At 55.0% G+C, this 19,138-nt stretch overlaps 1 protein-coding gene across 1 annotated transcript in view; it reads left to right on the top strand.

Moving 5' to 3' along the window:
* Positions 1-7,985: 7,985 nt before the first annotated feature.
* The window catches only part of LOC111149180 (zinc finger FYVE-type containing 28), a 105,365-nt gene continuing 94,212 nt past the window's right edge, over positions 7,986-19,138 (top strand). Inside the window, exon 1 of the mRNA XM_022506123.1 lies at positions 7,986-8,047. Coding sequence (XP_022361831.1) covers positions 8,009-8,047 — 39 coding nt within the window. The 5' untranslated portion in view covers positions 7,986-8,008. The remainder of the gene's footprint in view (positions 8,048-19,138) is intronic.

Raw genomic sequence — 19,138 nt, forward strand, 5'->3', positions numbered from 1 at the left:
CAGGACCCTAAAAGCAAACCACTCCAGGTCACATGCTCCATAGCCTCAGCAGGTGGCAAAGGCAGCCACAGATCCCTTATCCACAGACGGCCATCCCTGGCGAGCCTGGGGCCTCTCACAGTGAGGTGTGTTAGAGGGAAAGAGGAACCCCATCTGGGTGATCTCGGCCCACTTCCGGGACTGCGTCCCTGCAGGCCTCTGCTATTTGCAGGGCCCAGGCTGGTCTTGGGGAGCCCTCACCCACAGCCCCTGGAGGCTCCCAGGCACCCCATGTGGCCCCAAGGCCTACAACTGTGCAAAGGTAGGGACAACCCCTGGGAGTGGGGGGAGCTCTGAGCATCTCTCAGCCCAGGGGGGGTTCAGTGACTGTCTAGGCAGCAGGCCTTGCTCAGAGGGGTGGGTAACCTAATCCCAAAAGGCTGGAGCAAAAAGAATCCTCGGGTCACCAGAGCCAACACCCCCATTTTAAAGACGAAGGACCCAACACCTAGAGAGAATGCACAGTTGGTAAGTAGCCAGACCTGGTATGGGCACTGAACATTCCAGAAACATACTACCTCCAGGAAACCGATTTGCCCAGAGACCCTCTCTGGGAGACCTTGGAGAAGCTGTTTGGGGTGGGGCTGGGCCCCCAGGAACCAGTTCGAACAGGTAACCCCCAAATTGTCTTTGGAGGGGGGTGGACAGGCCCAGCAGGGGCTCCCTCCCCACCCGCAGGCCCCTGCTGGTCTTCCCAGGCACCTGTTGTTGGCAGAGCCAGGCTGCTAGTGCCCTGGGGACCATTGAGGCACCTCTGTTTCACCCCCAACAACTTGGGATGGCTCTAGACAGCAGCCCCCAGCCGAGGCCCCCCAGGGGAGACAGAGCAGAAAAGCAAACTGTCACTAGGGTCCCCAGGGAGACGGCCTATCTCAGCCGATGTGGCCACTGGCTGAGTCCCCTAGCGCTTTAAGGAGAGTGAGGACCAAATACCACTGGACGCCTCAGAGAACCTCTGACATGAAACACTGAAGCAAGCCAGCGAGAGGAGGAGCAGAGTTCAAGCCCAGATTCAAGCACACCCCCTCCCAAGACAAGCCATATTGGATCTGAGGAACGAGGAACCACGGCGGAAAACGGAGTTCTTGCAAATGAAAATATTTAAATACAAGGGGCAGAAGGTAAATTTGAGAAAATCTCCCAGAGAGCAAAAAAAAAAAAAAAAAAAAGTCCAGGGGCCCTGGAGGGCTCAGTCGGTTAAGCCTCTGCCTTTGGTTTTGGTCACGATCCTGGAGTCCTGGGATTGGGCCCCATGTTGGGCTCCCTGATCTGTAGGGAGTCTGCTTTTCCCTCTGTCTTTTCCCCACACTTGTGCGTTCTCTCGCTCTCTCTAATGAATAAACAAAATCTTTTTTTAAAAAAGATTTTATTTATTTATTTGACAGACAGAGATCACAAGTAGGCAGAGAAGCAGGCAGAGGGGGAGGGGGGGGAAGCAGGCCCCCTGCTGAGCAGAGAGCCTGATGTGGGGCTCCATCCCAAGCCAAAGGCAGAGGCTTAACCCACTGAGTCACCCAGGTGCCTAAATAAACAAAATCTTAAAAAAAAAAAAGATGAAGATGCAGAAAGTAGGAGAAAAGCACACAGAAAACCAGAGAACCTCTCCAAAAAGTCCAAGTGCCAATTAACAGGCACTCCAGAAAGAGAAGAGGGGAATCAGGAGAGAAGATGTTCCAGAAAGGAAGGATGGGTTGGTTTCCTGGTAGACGGGGCTCCCAAGTGCCTTTTATCACCGAGGAAGAGAGCAGGTGGCCTCAGAAGGGACAGGAGTTTAGAGTGGCCTCAGATTACCCAGCAGGGAATCCATCCTGACCTGGACAGAAGGATGGCATGTGCAGACAGGCAAGGCCCCACACTCTTCCCTGTAGGGGCAGACAAGGGACCAGAAAGCAAGAGAATTTCTAGGAAGGTGACAGCAGGTGGCAGGCCAAGGACATCAGAACCCAGTACACGGGGCTCCAGCAGGAGCCCTGCACCTGGCATGGTTCTGAGTGGGTTTTACCGAGTGCTCAGGGAAAGAGGCTTTGACACTGTCCTGGTCAAGGTCAGGACCAGTCTGCATCCTCTCCCATCTGCTGGCTGCATCCCTGGGCCCCTGCACCACCCAGCCCTGCAGGCCTGATCTGAGGCTGTCCCCTCAGGGGCTGCTCCTGGGCCCAGCCCTAGCTTTGCAGGGACTGAAGCCAGCAGGACCCTCTCTTGTATTTGACTAGGAAAGTCCTCTCGAAATAGGGAAATGCACTGAGACCAGCCAATGGTCCTACAGAAACCAGGGCAAATTGCTGAAGGTAACGGCTAAGACCTGTGGGGGACTCTGGTGTGACACAGCCCTATTTCTACAACTGGTCTTGCCCCAAAGTGCACATGAATGATCAGTACCAAGGGAGTGAGCTCTGGGCACAACCTGAAGGAATCTCTGAGCCAAAGGTGGCACTGAGGGGCATGTAGCCAGTTCCTTTTCTTGGTGTGGGGCCTGGACTTTAGGGAGGGGGTCTGCCCAGGACCCAGCTCTGAGGGACCCCTTCCTCGGGTCTGGCTTGCAGTGACAGGCCTCAGGGGCCATGAAGGAAACACTGACTCTGGTGAAGTCCTGGAAGAGATTTATTTCCACCATTTGCAATCTTTGCCCTAGCAAGATTGGGTTTTTCTCCGCCTAATGCAGCTGATGGACCCAGGAACACCTTATTTTATTAGGTAGGTTCTGTGCCCAGTGTGGGGGAAAGGCAGGAGGACCCAAGGCCCCTGGTAGATCAGACAGGGGCGGTGCTACCCTCTGAGGGGAGGGAGGTTTGGGGAGGAGTGGTCTCAGGTCAGGGGAGTCTCCTACCACTAACAGCCACCATGAACAAATCCCTCCAAGTTCTCAGCTCTTAGGAGACCCTTCCTAGCCTAGAATCCCAGACCCTGAGCCCTCTTCCTGCTTCCCCTGCTTTACCCCAGCTCTGTCCACCCAGGCTTCTCACTGGCTCCCACACCCCTGACATGTGTCTCCTGAAACTTGAACACTCTTTATCCTCTCCCTGGTGAGCTCCTAGGCATCCCAACAACACCGGGTGCAAACACAGCCCCTGTGGAGGCTGGCTTCCTCCTCCCCCAAGCTTGTCCTTTCTCTGTGCCTTCTCTGAACTCGTCCGAACTTGTGTGACGCCCCCGTGAGCAGCTGGAGCAGGACCCTGCTTTCTTGCCTCTGAGTCCTGGCCCTTGCCGGAGCTGGTCCCCAGCCAGTGCCGCAGCTATGTCTGCGGGGTGAACGACAGGGCACAAAAAGGTGCCAGAAGGTCCAGTACCCTAACCGGTACTCGTAGTTTTAATCTGAAAGATGGGTTTGACACCCAGAGATAGATCTCCCCAAAGATCATATTAGTGTTTTTTAAAACCTGTGCTCCCACAGATCCTATAGTTCAACAGAGTTCAGTTATATTGTTTCATTTAAATGGAGGATAACAGATATGACAACATTTACTAAGCAAATAGATGTGGATGAGAACAAACCCCTTGTGGAGTTGGGGATTGAGCCTCTCTGCCTGACTCGTGAGAACATCTCAGGGGGAGCCATTCCTGGGTGAAAGAGGCACCATGCCAACATAATAAAGGCAAATAACACTCACATATTCCAGAGCTCACAAGGAAATGAGTGCAACAAGTATAAAGTCCGTCTTTATAGAAACAATGTTAAGGATGCAGTATCTTTTATCCCTTCTCCAGGCTGTCACTTGGGGGCGCTGCCCCTAGATGGGATCTGGCCCTTGACCCTACCATCCTGCCTCTGCTCTGAACACAGTTCAGCCTGGAGGAACCAAGAACAGTCAGAAAAGGGCTCCCTCCCTCCAGCAGCTGATGTGGGCGGTCTGCATGCAGGGGAGCTGCTCCAGGGTGGATGACTTCCCTGCCCTCCCTCCTGTCCTGGAGCTGGAACATTCCAGAGAAAGCATGCTCCTAGGGGCCCTTTGGTGAGGACACAAGTCCACGAAGAGCAAGGGAACCACCCAAGCTGTCCCCCAAATCCAGAGCTGGCCTGGATAGAACAAACTGGAAGCTATGACGGCATAAGCCAGGTGGTGGCTGCAGAAGGGAGTCTGTGGGGGGTTGTGGGGAGGAGAGAGGGGTCTCTGGCTCACTGTCAGGCCCAGAGCTCCTGGGCCAGGGGATCTGCACCCTCACCCCAGCAAGGAGCCGCTGCACCAAGAAGGTGGACATCAGGAAAAGAGACCTTGGAGTTTTGCGTTCTCACTGAAGTTGGCCTATGAGCTTAGGCAGTATGATCACATGTCTGGGTGGGAGACAGGTAGTAAAGTCATCTGATTCTGATACATGCTCTTAGCTCCTCAGCTTTGTTTTAATGGGGGCAAAACCAGAGGTGTGGGAAGTGGCATTTAATTCTCAAGATTTAACTCCCCTAATCAAGACTTGACTGTCTCATATTTAAGGAAACTTTAAAGGTGGGCTGGACCAAAGCTTCTCTTTTCTTAGCAAATCCTTTATAGAAAGAAATGAGACTATAGGAGGTTTAAATTCCATCAGACACAAACCAGTTCAACAATCTCAGCCACTAGAGAGCCTTCATTTCCATAGATACCAAATGTGCATTAATTCATGTATATTCTTTCCCTCGCTTTTGAGCCTGAGTAAAATTCTCTGAAGGATTTTTGCCAAGTCATGCTGTGAAGGCTTGTGCTCTAAGTATAGACCCCCATGGCAGGTTTTGCCGGTTGCTTTTTAATCTCCAGTCCCTCTTTCCTCCTGAGTAACAAAGCACCAAGTTTTAGTTGGGTTTATTGCTGCCCAGCTGGAAGATGACATTCTCCCGCCTCTGTGGCAGCTGGGTATGCCATGAAGGTGTGAGATTTTGGAAAATTCTTTCTAAAAAGGCAGAGGCATACATGCTTTTTCTCTTTCCCATCCTGCTGCCTGGACTCAGAAGTGATGGCAGGAACTTGGGCAGCCATTCTGGACTGTGAGGAAACATGTTCAAGATGGCAGAGGAGGAAGAGAGAAGAACCAAGTCCCTGGTGGCTTTCTGTAGCTGCTATATCTTCCAGGATTGCCTCCCCACTAATCTCCTTTATGGAAACATGAATGATCTTATTTGGGCCACTATGATCTTGGGGGGTTTTGTTACATGTAGCTGAATCTAATCTTTAAAAATTTTTAAAAAGATGTTATTTATTTAAGAGAGAGAGAGAGACAGAGAACATGAGCAGGGGAGGGGCAGAGGGGGAAGCAGTTTCCCCAAGAGCAGGGAGCCCGATGTGGGGCTCGATTCCAGGACTCTGGGATCATGATCCAAGCCAAAGGTAGCCACTTAACCTACTGAGCCGCCCGGGTGCCCCTAAAAAGTTTTAAAAGATTTTTTTATTTTAGGGAGAGAGAGAGAGAGAAAGCGAGAGCGAACATGAGCAAGGGAAGGGGCAGAGAGAGAGAAAGAAGCAGACTCCCTACTGAGCGGGATCCGGACACAGGGCTCTATTCCATAACCCATAAGATCATGACCTAAGCCAAAGCCGAGTCAATGCTTAACCAACTGAGCCACCCAGGCACCCCTAGCTTAATCTTAAGATTAAGAACCTAATCTTAACTGATACACTCACTTCCCTGAAGCCAGCCTTCCTCCCAAGCACAGTTTCAAACTGGGAGGCATGGGGGGGGAAGCCTCTGCACAGCAGCAACAGCCCCAGCCTTGGAGTTGGCCAAGGACAGAACCATAGAGAGCAGGCACCCAAGTTTCTATCCCGAGTTCTCATGCTAGAAGCACTGGCTGGGGGAGGAGCGGGTCTTACGGGGGAAAGATGGAGAGTCCATTTGGGCATGTTGAGTTTAAGGGGACTTTTTAGACTTCCACTGGCAAAGAATAGGTAACGGGATCTGCAGTCCCAGGGTGATGTTCAGGCTAGAGATAGAAGTTTTGGAAAGGTCAGGAGAAAATGGTTTTTTATCAGACTGTGTGACTGCAGAAAATCACCCAGGGAAGGAGTGAAGAGAAGAGCTTCCAAGGACTGAGTCCTGGAGCTCTTGTGTTAGGAGGCTGGGAAACAGAGGGGACCCCAGCCAAGAAGACTGAGAAGGAGCAAGAGGAGCAACAGGAGGAGAGGCAGGGAGTGTGATCTGTTCCAGTCAAGCAAGGTGGTGTGTTCAGGAGGCAAGCACTCGGCCGGGCTGCCTGCTGCTGACAGTTCCAGGAAGAGATGGGGATCTGATCACTGGACTTAGCAATATCGGGGTCAACGATGACTTTGATGAAGAATTTTGGAGGAGGAGTTGGGTAAAAATCTGATCAGAGTGAAAAATCAGACCTGGAGCCCACAAGAGTGGGCTCCAGAAAGAAGATGCAGAAGAACTGAAGATAAGAGGCAACCCAGGGTGGGTGGGTAGCGTGTTTGCTCATGAGCGGAGCAGCGATTTGGTAGTAGCTGGAGGGAATAGGGAAGATCATCCAGGCACTCAAAAATGAACATGGCCCACCACCAGCACACAAGGAAATCTCCGAGGCTGCCTGTGCCCAGTCTCATTGACTCTCATAGACTAAAGAGCTCAGGGACCCAGAGCCAACAGAGCACGTAGCCCTGGGACCACTGATAAATAACAGGAGTCTCAGAGAGTAAGTTCTCTACCAAGGGAGACATTCCTTCCATTTCCTGCACCCCAAATCTGCACATTTCAGAACACCGCGAGAGAGGTGCTGGGTGGGGTCAGGGGAAAGTGCGAAGCTGCTGGGGGACTGCTGTCCTTGATCTGGACCCTCTCCTAAAGCCAAGAGCATAGCAGCATCTTCTCCCTCAGTTTCTCCAGCTGTCAATGGGAATTTAAGTTTTTTGTATTCAACACGTTTGTTTTTAGCTCTTTGCTTGATACATAATAGGTTCTTAGATTTGGTGATTGTCTTTATGGATCCAAATTAGGGCACGGTTGGGGGAACTAGTGAATATGGTAGAAAATCTTTATAAAAAGCACGGTTTATTGTAGCGATTAAAAAGAAAACAAAAGCACAGTTAACTTTAATCAAGAAGCTGGGAAGAAGCCCAGAAAGGTGGTCAGCGAAAGCAAGATGAGAAGCAAAAGGAGGATGAGCACCGCCTGCGGACCATGGGAAGCTGCTGGAGAGAGGCGCTGGTGCTGAGGAGACGCGCCTCGCCCTCCTCCCTTTCGGCTCCCTACCTGCTTCCTTCCCACCTCCTACCTGCGGGCCGGCTTCGCGGGCGCTCCTGCCGCCCAACCTCCCGTCCCACTCCACCCGCAGCCACAGCAGATGCCAGGGCCAGCGGGTGCGGCAGTTCTCACAAATCCAGGCGGGTCCCCCACTTCACGCCTGCTCAGCTGGGACCTCCGTCACTAGCCGGGACAGGGGGTGTGCTCAAGGGCGCAGTTTAGACGTCGTCTCCTAGCAACCGGCTTGCACGCTCCGGCTCTCCCTGCGGAAAGACTACAAGCCCCAGAATGCACAGCGCCCCCATGCGCTGGCAAGGGCGGCGCACCCAGGGCCCCGCCTCCCCGCAATGTCCATCGGGACTTGTAGTTTTTCGCCGTTCCCGGGAGCGCTGGGTCGCCCTCGGGGAGCGCGCCTCGGGCGGGGCGCGGCACGGCGCCGCGGGATTGGGCGGGCGGGCAGGGGGCTCGCGGCGCGTCGGCGCATGTGCAGCGCGCGGCGCGGTGGCGGGCGAGGCTCGGGGTGTCAGTGAGCCGCGAGGAGCCGGTGCCCCGGTGCCCGCGTCTGTCCGCCCGCCGGTTCGCCTGCTGCGGGGCTGCAGGTCCGCCCTGCGTGCCGCTAGCGGAGCATCTCCGACCGCGCACCTGCCCCGCGCACCTGTCCGCCACCCTCCGCCAGGCCCCGCGCCGGGCTCCGCTCGCGCCAGCCGCCCAGGCACCGCGCGGGCCCCGGCCCGGCCCTGCCCCCGCGTCCGCCCCGCGCCGCAGCCGGGCGGGGCGCAGCGCTGCGGAGGCGAGGGCCGCGGGGCCGGGTCCGCGCGGCGTGGCGATGATGAACAGGTTCCGAAAGTGGCTGTACAAACCCAAGGTGAGCGCCCGCCCCTCCTCGCGTGACTGGCCCTCTCTCGCCTGCGGCGACACCCCCGACCTCCACGTCGCTACCCGCACGCGCGGCCCCGGGACCCCTGCGGCGGGTCCCGCCTCTCCCACCCCTTCCCCGGCGGGGTCCTGGACTCTCCTGCTCTCGCGCGCGGACCTGGGCGCTCTTTCCCCTCTGCCGCTGCAGGGACGCGCCCAGCTCCCTGCTCATCACTGTCCTGCGTGGCTCCCGGCTCGCATCCCGTGTCCCCGGCCCGCAGCCCAAAGCGGACCCCTCTTACTTCTCCTGGGTCCCGGAGGGACCTTTCCATCCCTCTTCCCTGCACCGGAGGGCTCCCTTATTCTTCTGCCCGCCCCCGTTATCCTGGACCCAGAATGTGCCTCCCAGCCTCCCGCCGCACTCCGGAGGAGACCCTCTCCCCACTCCCCCAGGTTCGGAGGGGACCCCCCATTTTTCCTCTTCCCGGGTCCCGCTGCCCCGTACCTGCGTTCCCGAACTAGCGCTGATCCTCCCCTCCGCCCTGTCCTTGGCCCGTGCCCACCCGCGTACTCTCAAACCCAGGACGGGTGCCTTCCTCGGCCGCGGGGTCGGGGTCCGGGCGGCGCGCCCCGCGCCTCGTTGGCTGCGCCAGTCGCACTGCGGGCGCTGCGTCCCCGCGCCCGCCCGGGCTCGTGTCCGCTGTGGCCCGCGCGGGACTGGGGGCGGGGGTGCGGGGCGCAGGGTCCCGGCCGCAAGCTGGGGGCCGGCACAGCGGGGCGGGCTGGAGCGCTGGGGTCCTGGCTGGGGGCGATACCGCTCGAGTGGGGTCACCCAACGACCCAGGGACATGGAGGCCGCAGTGGCATTGACCGATCCGAGGAACCCGCTGCTGCCCCCGCGCTGACCGCTTTTCTGGATCCGGCTTCCCCGCCCTCCCAGGCGTCGGTGGTCTCTCAGGGTGGGGGTTTCTTTAAATCCGTGCCCTTTGGGTGCGCCCAATCGGGGGAGGCAGCAGGTCTGTTTGAGAGACCGGCGCCCCGGGTCCTAGGATGAGCCCAGGGATCTGCGGGGTTTGTGCGTTCCGTGTTTGGGATCAGAGAGTTCTCCGGAGCATTGGGTTGAGGGTTTAGGATGCCAGCGGTGCGCCTTGCTCCTCCTTGGCCTCACCCGAAGAGGAGCCGGGTTCTTCCGGGCCAGGGGCAGCCGCCCTCCCGCTCCCAACCTCCTTGTCCTGTAGCAGCTCCTTGTCCCTGCGACCCTGGTGCTCCCCGGGTCTGCGTGTGGTATGGGGCCGCCCTGATCTCTGCCGTTTCCCACCAGACCGATCCTGGCTGCAGTTCCCCCCACGCCAGTCTCCGTCCCCCTGCCATCCTGCTGTAGGTTGCCTGGGGAGGTGGCAGGCTCTGCACAGGTTATCTGGACAAGGAATGGCTTTTTGCTTGTGTGACCTTTGTCCCCAGTTAAGGAAAAATCGAGTCTGCCTGCGGAAAGGTCATTTCTAGGGTGGTCTGCAGTGTTCTTTTTTCAGTGTGTATGCCAGCAAGGGCTGGCGGGGGAAATGTGCCATAGATCAAGTAAACTGGTATTTCCAGAAACACTCTGTCAGGAGTCCAGGGGCTCTGGGATGACTTTCCCAGCTATGGGTCTGCAATGGCCGTGCTTCCAGGATCACATAACTGTATCGTATTGTTGGAAGGGGAGGAAAAGTAATTGTGGGCCATCTGTTTCATTAACAACTGCATACTTTCAGTGGCCCTGCCTGTTTCAGTTTAGGGAAAAGTCTTTAAAAGTGGAAAATGATACTGCCCTTGAGGTTGTGCCCGGGAATTGAGAATGGTGTCCCTAGTTTTCTCTTCCGCAAGCAGCTGCCCTTCCAAGGCAAGGTCCAGCGACTGGCCTGGGCAAGGGAGAGAGTCGTGATGGAGAATCCAGCTACAGGGGAAGGGAGGGGTCATGGTTCATCGGGTCCTCCGTGTCCTCTTGGGTCGTGTTGTCTGGTATTTGTCCCTGACCCTTGGACTCAAAGACACATCTGCACTTGAGGTCTTTGCGTCTGGCCGTGCCATGCTGCCCTGCAGTCAGCTTGAGTTTGGGCTCTTATTTGAGATCTGTCTTTGGAGTTAAATGTCTTGATTGTTTGAAGGGGTAGAATATGTTAGGTCTCACCGCAGTAGCCTTTCATTTTTCAAGCAAAGCTCAGACTTTTGTCTTGGTTTCTGAATTGAATTTTGTTTCCCCTACCATTCTAATTTAACCCATTGGGCACAAGTGAGCACAGACTCAGTCCTGGGAAGATTCTGGGCTGGAGGAGCAGAAGTGTGAGCGTTAGCTGTGGGGGGATGTGTCTGGGGAGACTGTGGCCTGCAGTTAGGATTTTCCCCCCACTTTTGTATTTAGATAGATGCACAATTCAAACTGCATTCTTGATGTAATCCCTGCTTTGGTTTAAAACCGAACACTGAGCTGCTTGTTCATTACAATGCAGTGGAAAATATTCTGAAGCCAAAAATACTCATTGTTTTTGCAGTTGAAAAAAGCACTTAGAAATGCTTTAAAACATTCTGACACTTAAAATTTTTGATATCTGAATCATTAATAAGTACCTCAGTTGACTAAAAAAAAACCCTGATGTACAATACACTTGTTTAACATTAAAACGACATTATCCATCTCTCATTTTTTCCATTTCTTTTCTTTCTTTTTTTTTTTTTAATATTTATTTATTTGACAGACAGAGATCACAGGTAGGCAGGGAGGCAGCCAGAGAGAGAGGAAGGGAAGCAGGTTCCCCGCTGAGCAGAGAGCCCAATGCAGGGCTCAATCCCAGGACCCTGGGATCATAACCCGAGCCAAAGGCAGAGGCTTTAACCCACTGAGCCACCCAGGCACCCCTCCATTTATTTTCTTTAAGGCAGTTTCTTTAAGGCAGATTTGTCCATATTACCTGGGTGGTGAAAGCTGCGTGCTTATCAGCCTGCCCTTCATGATGTTGGTGATGTGCTTTTTTTGGCTTTTGTTTAGGGAAAATCCTTCCAAGAAAGAGTTAACTAAATTTAAAAAAAAATTTTTTGGGAAGATTTTATTTATTTAGTTGAGAGAGAGCGCGAGAGCATGAGCTCAAGCAGGGGGAGTGTCAGGCAGAGGGAGAGGGAGAAGCAGAAGCCCCAGAGCCCATTACTGGACTCGATCTCAGGACCCTGGGATCATGACCTGAGCCAAAGGCAGATACTTAATCAACTGAGCCACCCAGAAACCCCAGTAATTAACTTTAAAAAGGTGAAACCTTTTGGAATAGTTGGGGTCTTCATTTGAAGGAAAAATATTATGCTTGTGTTTCTTGCTGGATTATAAGTTTCTTTGTTGATGCCCAGTTACTGTGCTAAGGGGTGAGATGGTGACACGTCGGAAGGGGTCCCACACTAGGCCCAGCCAGGACGTCTTGGCCGCCGTCAAAGAGCATCCTTACGATGGCACAGGTTAAATTTGTGCTTTCTATCTTTGAGGAAGAACTGATGGGTGGGTAGGCAATGCTGTCCAGCTGGATGGGGGTTGCCCTGCTCAGCCATGCGCCCCATGGTGAGCTCTCTCATCTCACCCCCAAACCACTTCTGGGTGAGGTTCATTAACTTTCCTTGGAAATACAGTGCTTTAGTGGACGATGTTTATCTGGAAACTTTCAGTATTCAGTATTCAGGATTCTTAAAGAGAAGCCTGAGTAATGGGATGGGTATGTGTGCTTTCTGGAAGGACTCTATGAGCTCTGTGAAGTCTGCCTGGGTATACGCCCAGATGGGGTGTTTATGGAACTTCCTGCTGGTGGCTGTTGGCTTACCCCAGCCTCAGTGGGCTAGGGGCTCCAGAGCTCTGTCCGGGGTCCCTCCTGGTTTCCAGAGTCCCTGGCTACCTAGTCCCGGCCATGGAGCTGGCCCTCTGTTCCTTGACCACCTGGCAGAGGGGGCTGGACCGTGAGATGGCAGTGGCAGGTAGGAGCCCTCGGGGTGGTAAACCTGCAGGTCACGGAGCCATAGGAAAGGCCTGGGTTTGTGCCTGCATGTTGCCTAGACCGGTCATCCTCTCAGGGCTCCTCTGCAGAGGCCTGGAGAAACACAACCAGGGCATCAGCTGACCCCAAGGCACAGGGCAGCATGTTGGGGTTTGCGGTGGAGGCCTGAAAGACATGTGGTCTTCCCTCCACTGGGGTCCTGCAGCCTCTGGGTCTGGGAGAGCAGCATCAGCGTGTGCCTCGATTTCCCTGTTGGAGTCTAGTGCCGGCTGCAGACACCATTTCAGGGGCTTGGGGTTTTAGTGCGAACATGCATCAGGCTGCAGACGGATTGGTTTTCAGCTGATGTGGTCTGAGTACCCAGCTACGGCTGAGGTTGTCCTCGGGGTAGCTCGCTTCCCTCTGTTTCTCTCTGAGGTGAGCTGCTGGGAAGCCAGTGTTCTGGGAAGCCTGGCCACATCGGTTGTGCCAGGCCCGAGCTCCCTTTGCCAGCAGGTGCCAGGCAGAGGGGGGCTCAGGGAGTCCTGGGAAAGAGGCTCGGCAGTGCTGAGTCACAGCGGGCTTGGCTGGCCCACACACCCATCTCTGTCAGCCCTGAATTCGGAAGGCACGGGCCCCTCCCAGAGAGCCTGCCCTAGGCTGTCGCAGCACTGAGAGGCTGCTGGCACGTGGGAGGGCTCCAGAGGTACCCTGGCCCTGCAGGGGGCTTGCGGAGCCCACCCCTCCGGTGATGCAGGTGTGACTCTGGCAAAGAGGCTCGGTCCCATTTCCCAGGCTCTGCTGTGTTCCTGTGTGTGGCCTCCCGCACCAGCCCTGTGCCGTCGTCGTCTGCAGGCTGGGGAGAGGCTGAGTGGCTGGCGGGGGGTGAGTGTCATGTCTCTGCCAGCTCTGATGTCACCAGTTAGGGCTGCAGTCTACGGTCAGAGCAGTGTACTAATGGGAAGTGTCCAGTAGGCTTTCTGCTAAGTGGGCGGGTCACAGGGGGGGATTTTCAGGGTCGCCTAATTGGTATCTGGCCTCAGAGTCCAGCGGTGGGCGTGCTACCCCCTGCTCTGAATGGGAAGCCTGCTGGGTAATTACATTCAACTTTAAGAAGAGATGCGTAATTTCAGGATGCACTAGTCCCTCTCCTAAAGCTGCCAGGAATTCCCAGAACCCCAGAGAGGCTTCTTTTAAATGTGTGAGGACGCACATCTAAAAGCCTGTGAATGACTCACTAGTCCTCTGCCATTGTTGGCGTTGATGGCACTGGGCCGCCACGGCTCCTGAGGGGTCTCTATGTGCCCATGGAAAGGTGGGTGATGGGGAGCGACCCCGGCTCAGGAAAGTGGGTACCCGGTGTGCGTGGGCAGCAGCCACCTCCTGGGCCTCATTGGCCTGTCATGACTGACCACGTGGCATGTGTGTCCAAACAGTGTGGAGGCCGCAGACAGGGCAGCAGAGGCTCCCACACTGGGGCCTGGGTGGGAATCCTCACCCCCTCCTGCCCAGTGCCGTGCCTCAGTTTCCCCATTTGAGGTGGGGAACTTGAGGAGATCATCTCTGTCAGGCACTCATAGGAGTGGCTCAGGAAGTGACCGCTATCCATGTCAGCAGCACTCTTGGGTATGGACTGAAGGCAGGACCATGCATGTATCTTATGGAGTCCACCATCACTGAGGTTTCCGGTTACTTCCAGGTGGATCTGAGCATAAAATTATCCTAAAAGATGCATCCTGCCTCCCCACCCTCACTTTCTGTGGCACGTTGGGTACTGGGTTGCTGGGAACAGGCCCTGACTCAGGATACTTCAGGCATCCCGTTGGGCCTGGTCACAAATAATGACAAGGATGAGTAATAGTGACCTGCCTCTGTGCCCTCCTGGGGCTGAGATGCAGCCGTGTGCTCACCAGCTTCTCGGCATTGGCTCTCCAGGGAGAAGTGGGGGCCGGGTTTTAGCCCTTGTGGGCACCACTGGGTTCCACCGTGTCAGGTCTGGCCCCCAAACCTATCAAGCCTTCTTCCTGTGGCCAGTGAGCCCCATTCCTTGGCCAGAGCCTCGAGATCCTGTAGAGGACGCTGGAGCTATGTGGTGGCCAAGGCTGGGTGTAAATGACAGCTCGGGGGGGATGGAGCTCTTCTGGCTAAGGTGCTAAGGTTTTGGGGGTGCTTGTTAACATTTGCTCTTCCCTGTTGTACAAATGAGATCTCAGACATGAGATGTTAACTTTCGCAGCCAGGACAAGGGCAGGCGAGGTTTGAACTTCAGTCTATTCGGCCCCCGAATTCGCAAGCACCTCGGTCCTGAGCTGTGTGTTTCCTGCAGGAAGGAACCAAAGCTGTCATCGGTGTTTACATGAGTCCCATTTGATGAAACAATTGCTTTTGTACTTTTCACAGTTAGATTGCAAAGAAACTTAGATATTGATGGGCAATTCAATTGTTTGAAGGAGGAAGACAAAAATGAATGGATTTTTTTTTCTTTTTTTTACTGATCTGAATAGATTAAGCAGAAGTAGAATAGAACGTTTCATATTATGGTAATTTATGTAGAGTAGTTGGGTAAGATGAATGGAAGTTTTTTTTTCCTTCTTACAGTAAGTATTTTAAAAGTTCTTCCATTTCTCCTTGTTTTGTGCTGGGTGGAGGCAGGGGAATGTTGGGGGCACTGCAAGTGGGGCTCCCTTCATGGCTGAGGGGTCCTTTGAGCTCTGCACAGGAACTCCGCTCCATGACTCTCTGCCCTGGGGGGGGTTTGACGATGATCTCCCATGACCACCCCCATGACCGCCAACCATCCTATGCTGGGTTCTTGGGGAAAAGGGGTTTTCAACCCCACCCGCTATGGGCACAGTGTCTTTAGGGCAGCCATTTTTCCTTTGCGTTTTTCGTTTTTGAGAATGTTTCCTGTGATTTTTAGGATATTGTAATTGTAAAAAAAGTCTAGAAGTCTAGAAGCAGAATCAAGTACTTTCATGTCAGATACATTTAGCGTTGCATACCCATGTTTATAACAACACTCTACCTAACAGCCAGAAGATGCCAGCAGCCCGACCGTCCTCCAGCAGTGAATGAGTAAATGAAGTGTGGTCTGTCCACACGATGGAATATTATTCAGCCAGGAAAAGGCCATTCGGGTTGTTACATGGATGAGTCTTGCCATGTACTGCCACTGAAATGCACACTTTACAGTGGATAATCCAATCTTATGTGAATTTCACCTCAATACAAAAAATTAGCAGTTCTTGAGAGTTCTTTGAGAACTGTGACATTTTTAGAGGTAATCAAGGGAAAGGACATTTGCAGCCAAGGAAAGAGATGCTCGGAACTGGGTTTCCTGAGGGGCTTGGCACCCTGAGGCTCTCTGAAACGACCCCTACCAGGCCACTCCCCCAGCCACCTCATTGGGGATCTCACTGCTACTGACTAGGGACCCCGGTGTCCCTGCTCCCTGTCGTCCTGCCCTGAGCCCTGCCAGGCCCCTCTGTCCTGGGGTATCTCAAAGACAGCAGTGAGGTGTCCTGTGTGCTAGGGCTTGTCCTTAAGGCCTACTTCTGTCAGCTTTCTGAAGCCAGAGCCTGTTCCCCGGAGCTGCCCTGGGGAGAGCCAGTCCTGGCCATGTGCGGCGCTCACACCCTGTGCCTGCTTGTGAGGGGTTTCAGGGGTCCAGATGTGCAAAGGGGGGGCGCCTGGTCCTGGAGGAGCAGCTGTCGGTCAGCAGAGTGGGTGGATGTGGTCAGCAAGTGGTCGGTCAGCAAGCGCCAGGATGTGGATGTGTGTGTGCAAGTGGTATAGGAAGGGTCAGGGGACTGGGTGGGGGTCCCTGCAGGTGGTGATCAGTCATAGGCTCTCCAGGGAGGGTAGGGGGCATAATGTATCCCTCTTGTCAGGTGCGAGAGTAGATTAGGTGGGGAGACCCTGGAAGCCGGGACTGGTGACAGAGGCCTGGCCAAGGCTCAGGTGAAAGATGGCAGCCAGGAGTCTGGGAGAGAGAGGACTGGAGGGGAGATAGAAGGGTGTTGTTCTCTGGAGGGGAGTGCAGGAGAGGACCAGTGGAGTGAGGGGCCTGGGGGCGGCATTCAAGGTGCCCATGGAATGTCCACATGAATGGTGAAGGCAAGGACGGTGGACCTGGGGCTCCATGTGGCTGGCCTGGTGAGAGTGGACCCCACCACTGCTGGTGCCCAGGAATGCTGAGTCACAGGTACCGAGCTGGCTTGGGTGCTGGGAACGAAGGAGCCAGCGGCCAGGGCTGAGAGTGCCGCTGTGAGAACCAGAATAGTCACCCTGTTTTGTGGGCCACATGTGGGTGGGGCTCAGCTGCTCTCTCCTGGCTCTCTCCTGTGGCTTCAGTTGGCAGGGGGCTGTGTGTCTGTCAGCTGGGTCCCTCTCTGTGTGGCCTCCTGTCCTCCTGGAGGCTGAATGGGGTCTCAGGGCCACAGGAGGAGTGGCTGGCCTCCTGAACCCTGCTCTGAAGTCACAGGCGTCCCCTGCCTGGTCTCCAAGGGCTAGCCCCCCCCACCAGCTGTGTTCAGGGACAGGGAAATCCCAGCTCCCGGGGGAACACTATGCATGGTGGTCCAGGGCCTAGAGACGGGGAGGAGGGGAAGCACCGGGCTGGGGTGGATTAGAGGGGGTCACACACAAAGCTGTGGCCTTTGGGACAAGCAGCTAGGAAAACTCTGACCTCTCCTGTGCCTGGGTTGGTGCTCGGTGTCACTGGGGTGCCCAGCAGAGTAAATGAAATTGTCCTGGAAACCACTTCTGCCATATGTCCGGCGTGGAATTCATGGTAAAAACGTTACATGACGTGAGAACGTGGATTTCCCTGAGAATCAGGGGCTGAACGCACTTAGGTTTTATTTCATTTTTTAAATTTTTTATTTTTAAAGATTTTATTTATTTATTTGAGAGAGAGACAGAGAGAGCATGAGAGGGGAGGTCAGAGGGAGCAGACTCCCCATGGAGCAGGGAGCCTGATGCAGGACTCGATCCCAGGACTCCAGAACCATGACCTGAGCTGAAGGCAGTCGCTTAATCAACTGAGCCACCCAGGCGCCCTGTACTTAGGTTTTAAAGCAAATCCAACAGGTGCGAGAACGAAAGCACAGGGCGACACGAGGACCTTTCAGACAAGGGCCTGGAACTCTTAGCAATGAAAGAGATAGTCAGTGAATTGAAACTTAAACACTTACCCCAGCCCCAAAGAAGGGGTCTCTCATAGGAGGGGGAGGGGTTCACTCTGCAAGTGGCTTGAGAGGTTTCAGCCATGGAGGGCGGGATGAGGGTCAAGGTGCATCTGACTGAAGGGATGGTGGGGGCAGGAGCAAGGAGCAGACTTGAGACCTTGGGGGGCGTGCAGGGAGCCAGCCCCTGGCAGAGCTCTGGGCTCACTGGGCTGCATCTGCCCAAGGGATAAAATGGAAGACATTTTCATATGAAGGCGAAAGCGTAGCCGCCCCCGAATCCTTGCTCCAGAAGGAAGATCAGAGTCAGAGGAGGGCGTGGGAGGCATGGAGCTCGCAGCACATCCAGCCTTGCAGCCCTCACCACGTGCTGTGGAGAGGAGCAGGGGCTTGGGCAGGAGTAACCCCGAAAACAAGGGGAGTAGAATTACCAGCCAGGAGCACCTGGCGGGGGCTGAGGTCTCGATGGCTCGATGGCCCTGGAGTAGGTGTGGGGCGCGGGTGACCCTGAGTTAGGCACGTGTGTGATCACCAGCACACTAGTTACTGAACCCGAGAGGGACATGGAAGTACACAAAAGACACAGACAATCCATCGCAGCGGGAAGGTGGGGGGCATAAGGTGAAAGCACAGTAAATAAAAAGCAAACAATAAAGCTGTGGAAATAATCGCCTATCAGTGGTCTCAGTAAATGCAAATGGGGTGAACCCCACTGAAAAAGGCAGAGCTGGGCTGTGTCAAAGGTAGAGCTGTGTGCTGTAGAAAGGGATGCCTACAGAACAGCTCTGTGCAAGGGTGGGAAGGAAAGGCCCAGGAAGATATTCAGGCAACTAGCAGAAGTAATGAGGGGCATCTCAGCAGGAGGCAAATGGGCTGAACCTGTCCCAGCCTGGGGGCCCAGGGGAGGAAACTGGGGAGCAGGCTCTTCGAGGAAGGTATGCAGCAGGCCTGGGTCTGGGAGGCCTTCTGGCCAGGGACAGAGTAGGACAAGGGAGGGGAAGCTAGGTCTCCATGCAGCCTTGCCCCTGAGGCTTTGGGGGCTGGGACGACCCTTCAGGGTGACCTCGATGTGGGCAAGGCCTGGGGCCTTTCCACCCCTGTGGATGGGTCTTGGGTGGGGCTACCCACAGAGGGGCTTGTCCTCAGCTGGAGGTGGGGACTACCAGCTCCTGGGAGATGACCCTTCAGTTCTAGAGGTGCTTCTGGGCGAGTCACAGATAATCACTCACCTCCCTCACCAGCAAGAGGTGTTGACCTGTCTACCCTCCATCACCAAGAGCTCTTGGAGGGACATGGGCTGGTCTAACCCATTCCTACGTGTTTGTCAGATTGACTCTCTAGCGCTGTGTACTTGGAGGTGGTCTGGGGGGTCATGGAGGTCATGCACAGGAAGCCTCCATGTATCAGAGGAAGAGGGGTCACACACAGTCCTGACTGGGACCCTTGAACGTGGAGGATGCCTGGGACATTCGGCCTCAGTGGTTCTCTGTTACGTTCTGTGGTCCTGATAATTTTAGGCTTCAGTCTCAGCTTGGAGAGGAAGGCATGATGCACAGCCACACATCCGGACAGAGAGTGTTCTCTGTGGTCTTACCCTTGCATGACTCCCTGTGAACTCTGTGAGCCTCCAAGGAGCCTCCATGCTACTGGGGCAAGTCTGCATTATGCCGAGCCCAGCAGGGCAAAGGATGGGGTGCAGAGAGGCCAGGGCTGGGGCTCCTCACCTATGTGGTGAGGCCCCTTGGGGGATCATTGTTGACCAGAGGCCAGTGTGCTTTAGCTGGAGAGGCCCAGGGAAGACTCTGCTGCCCTCCTGCCCCTGCAGCGGAGGACTGCCCTTCCCCCACAACAGGTGGAAAGTGCAAGTCCGGCCTGCCATGGCTCCTATGAGCCAGGCACCTGGGGATCTCCTGTGTGGAACAGACTGAGCGA

Source organism: Enhydra lutris, unplaced genomic scaffold, assembly GCF_002288905.1.
Source record: "Enhydra lutris kenyoni isolate GAN:26980312 unplaced genomic scaffold, ASM228890v2 scaffoldscaffold21, whole genome shotgun sequence".
In the NCBI taxonomy this organism is placed as follows: Eukaryota; Metazoa; Chordata; class Mammalia; order Carnivora; family Mustelidae; genus Enhydra; species Enhydra lutris.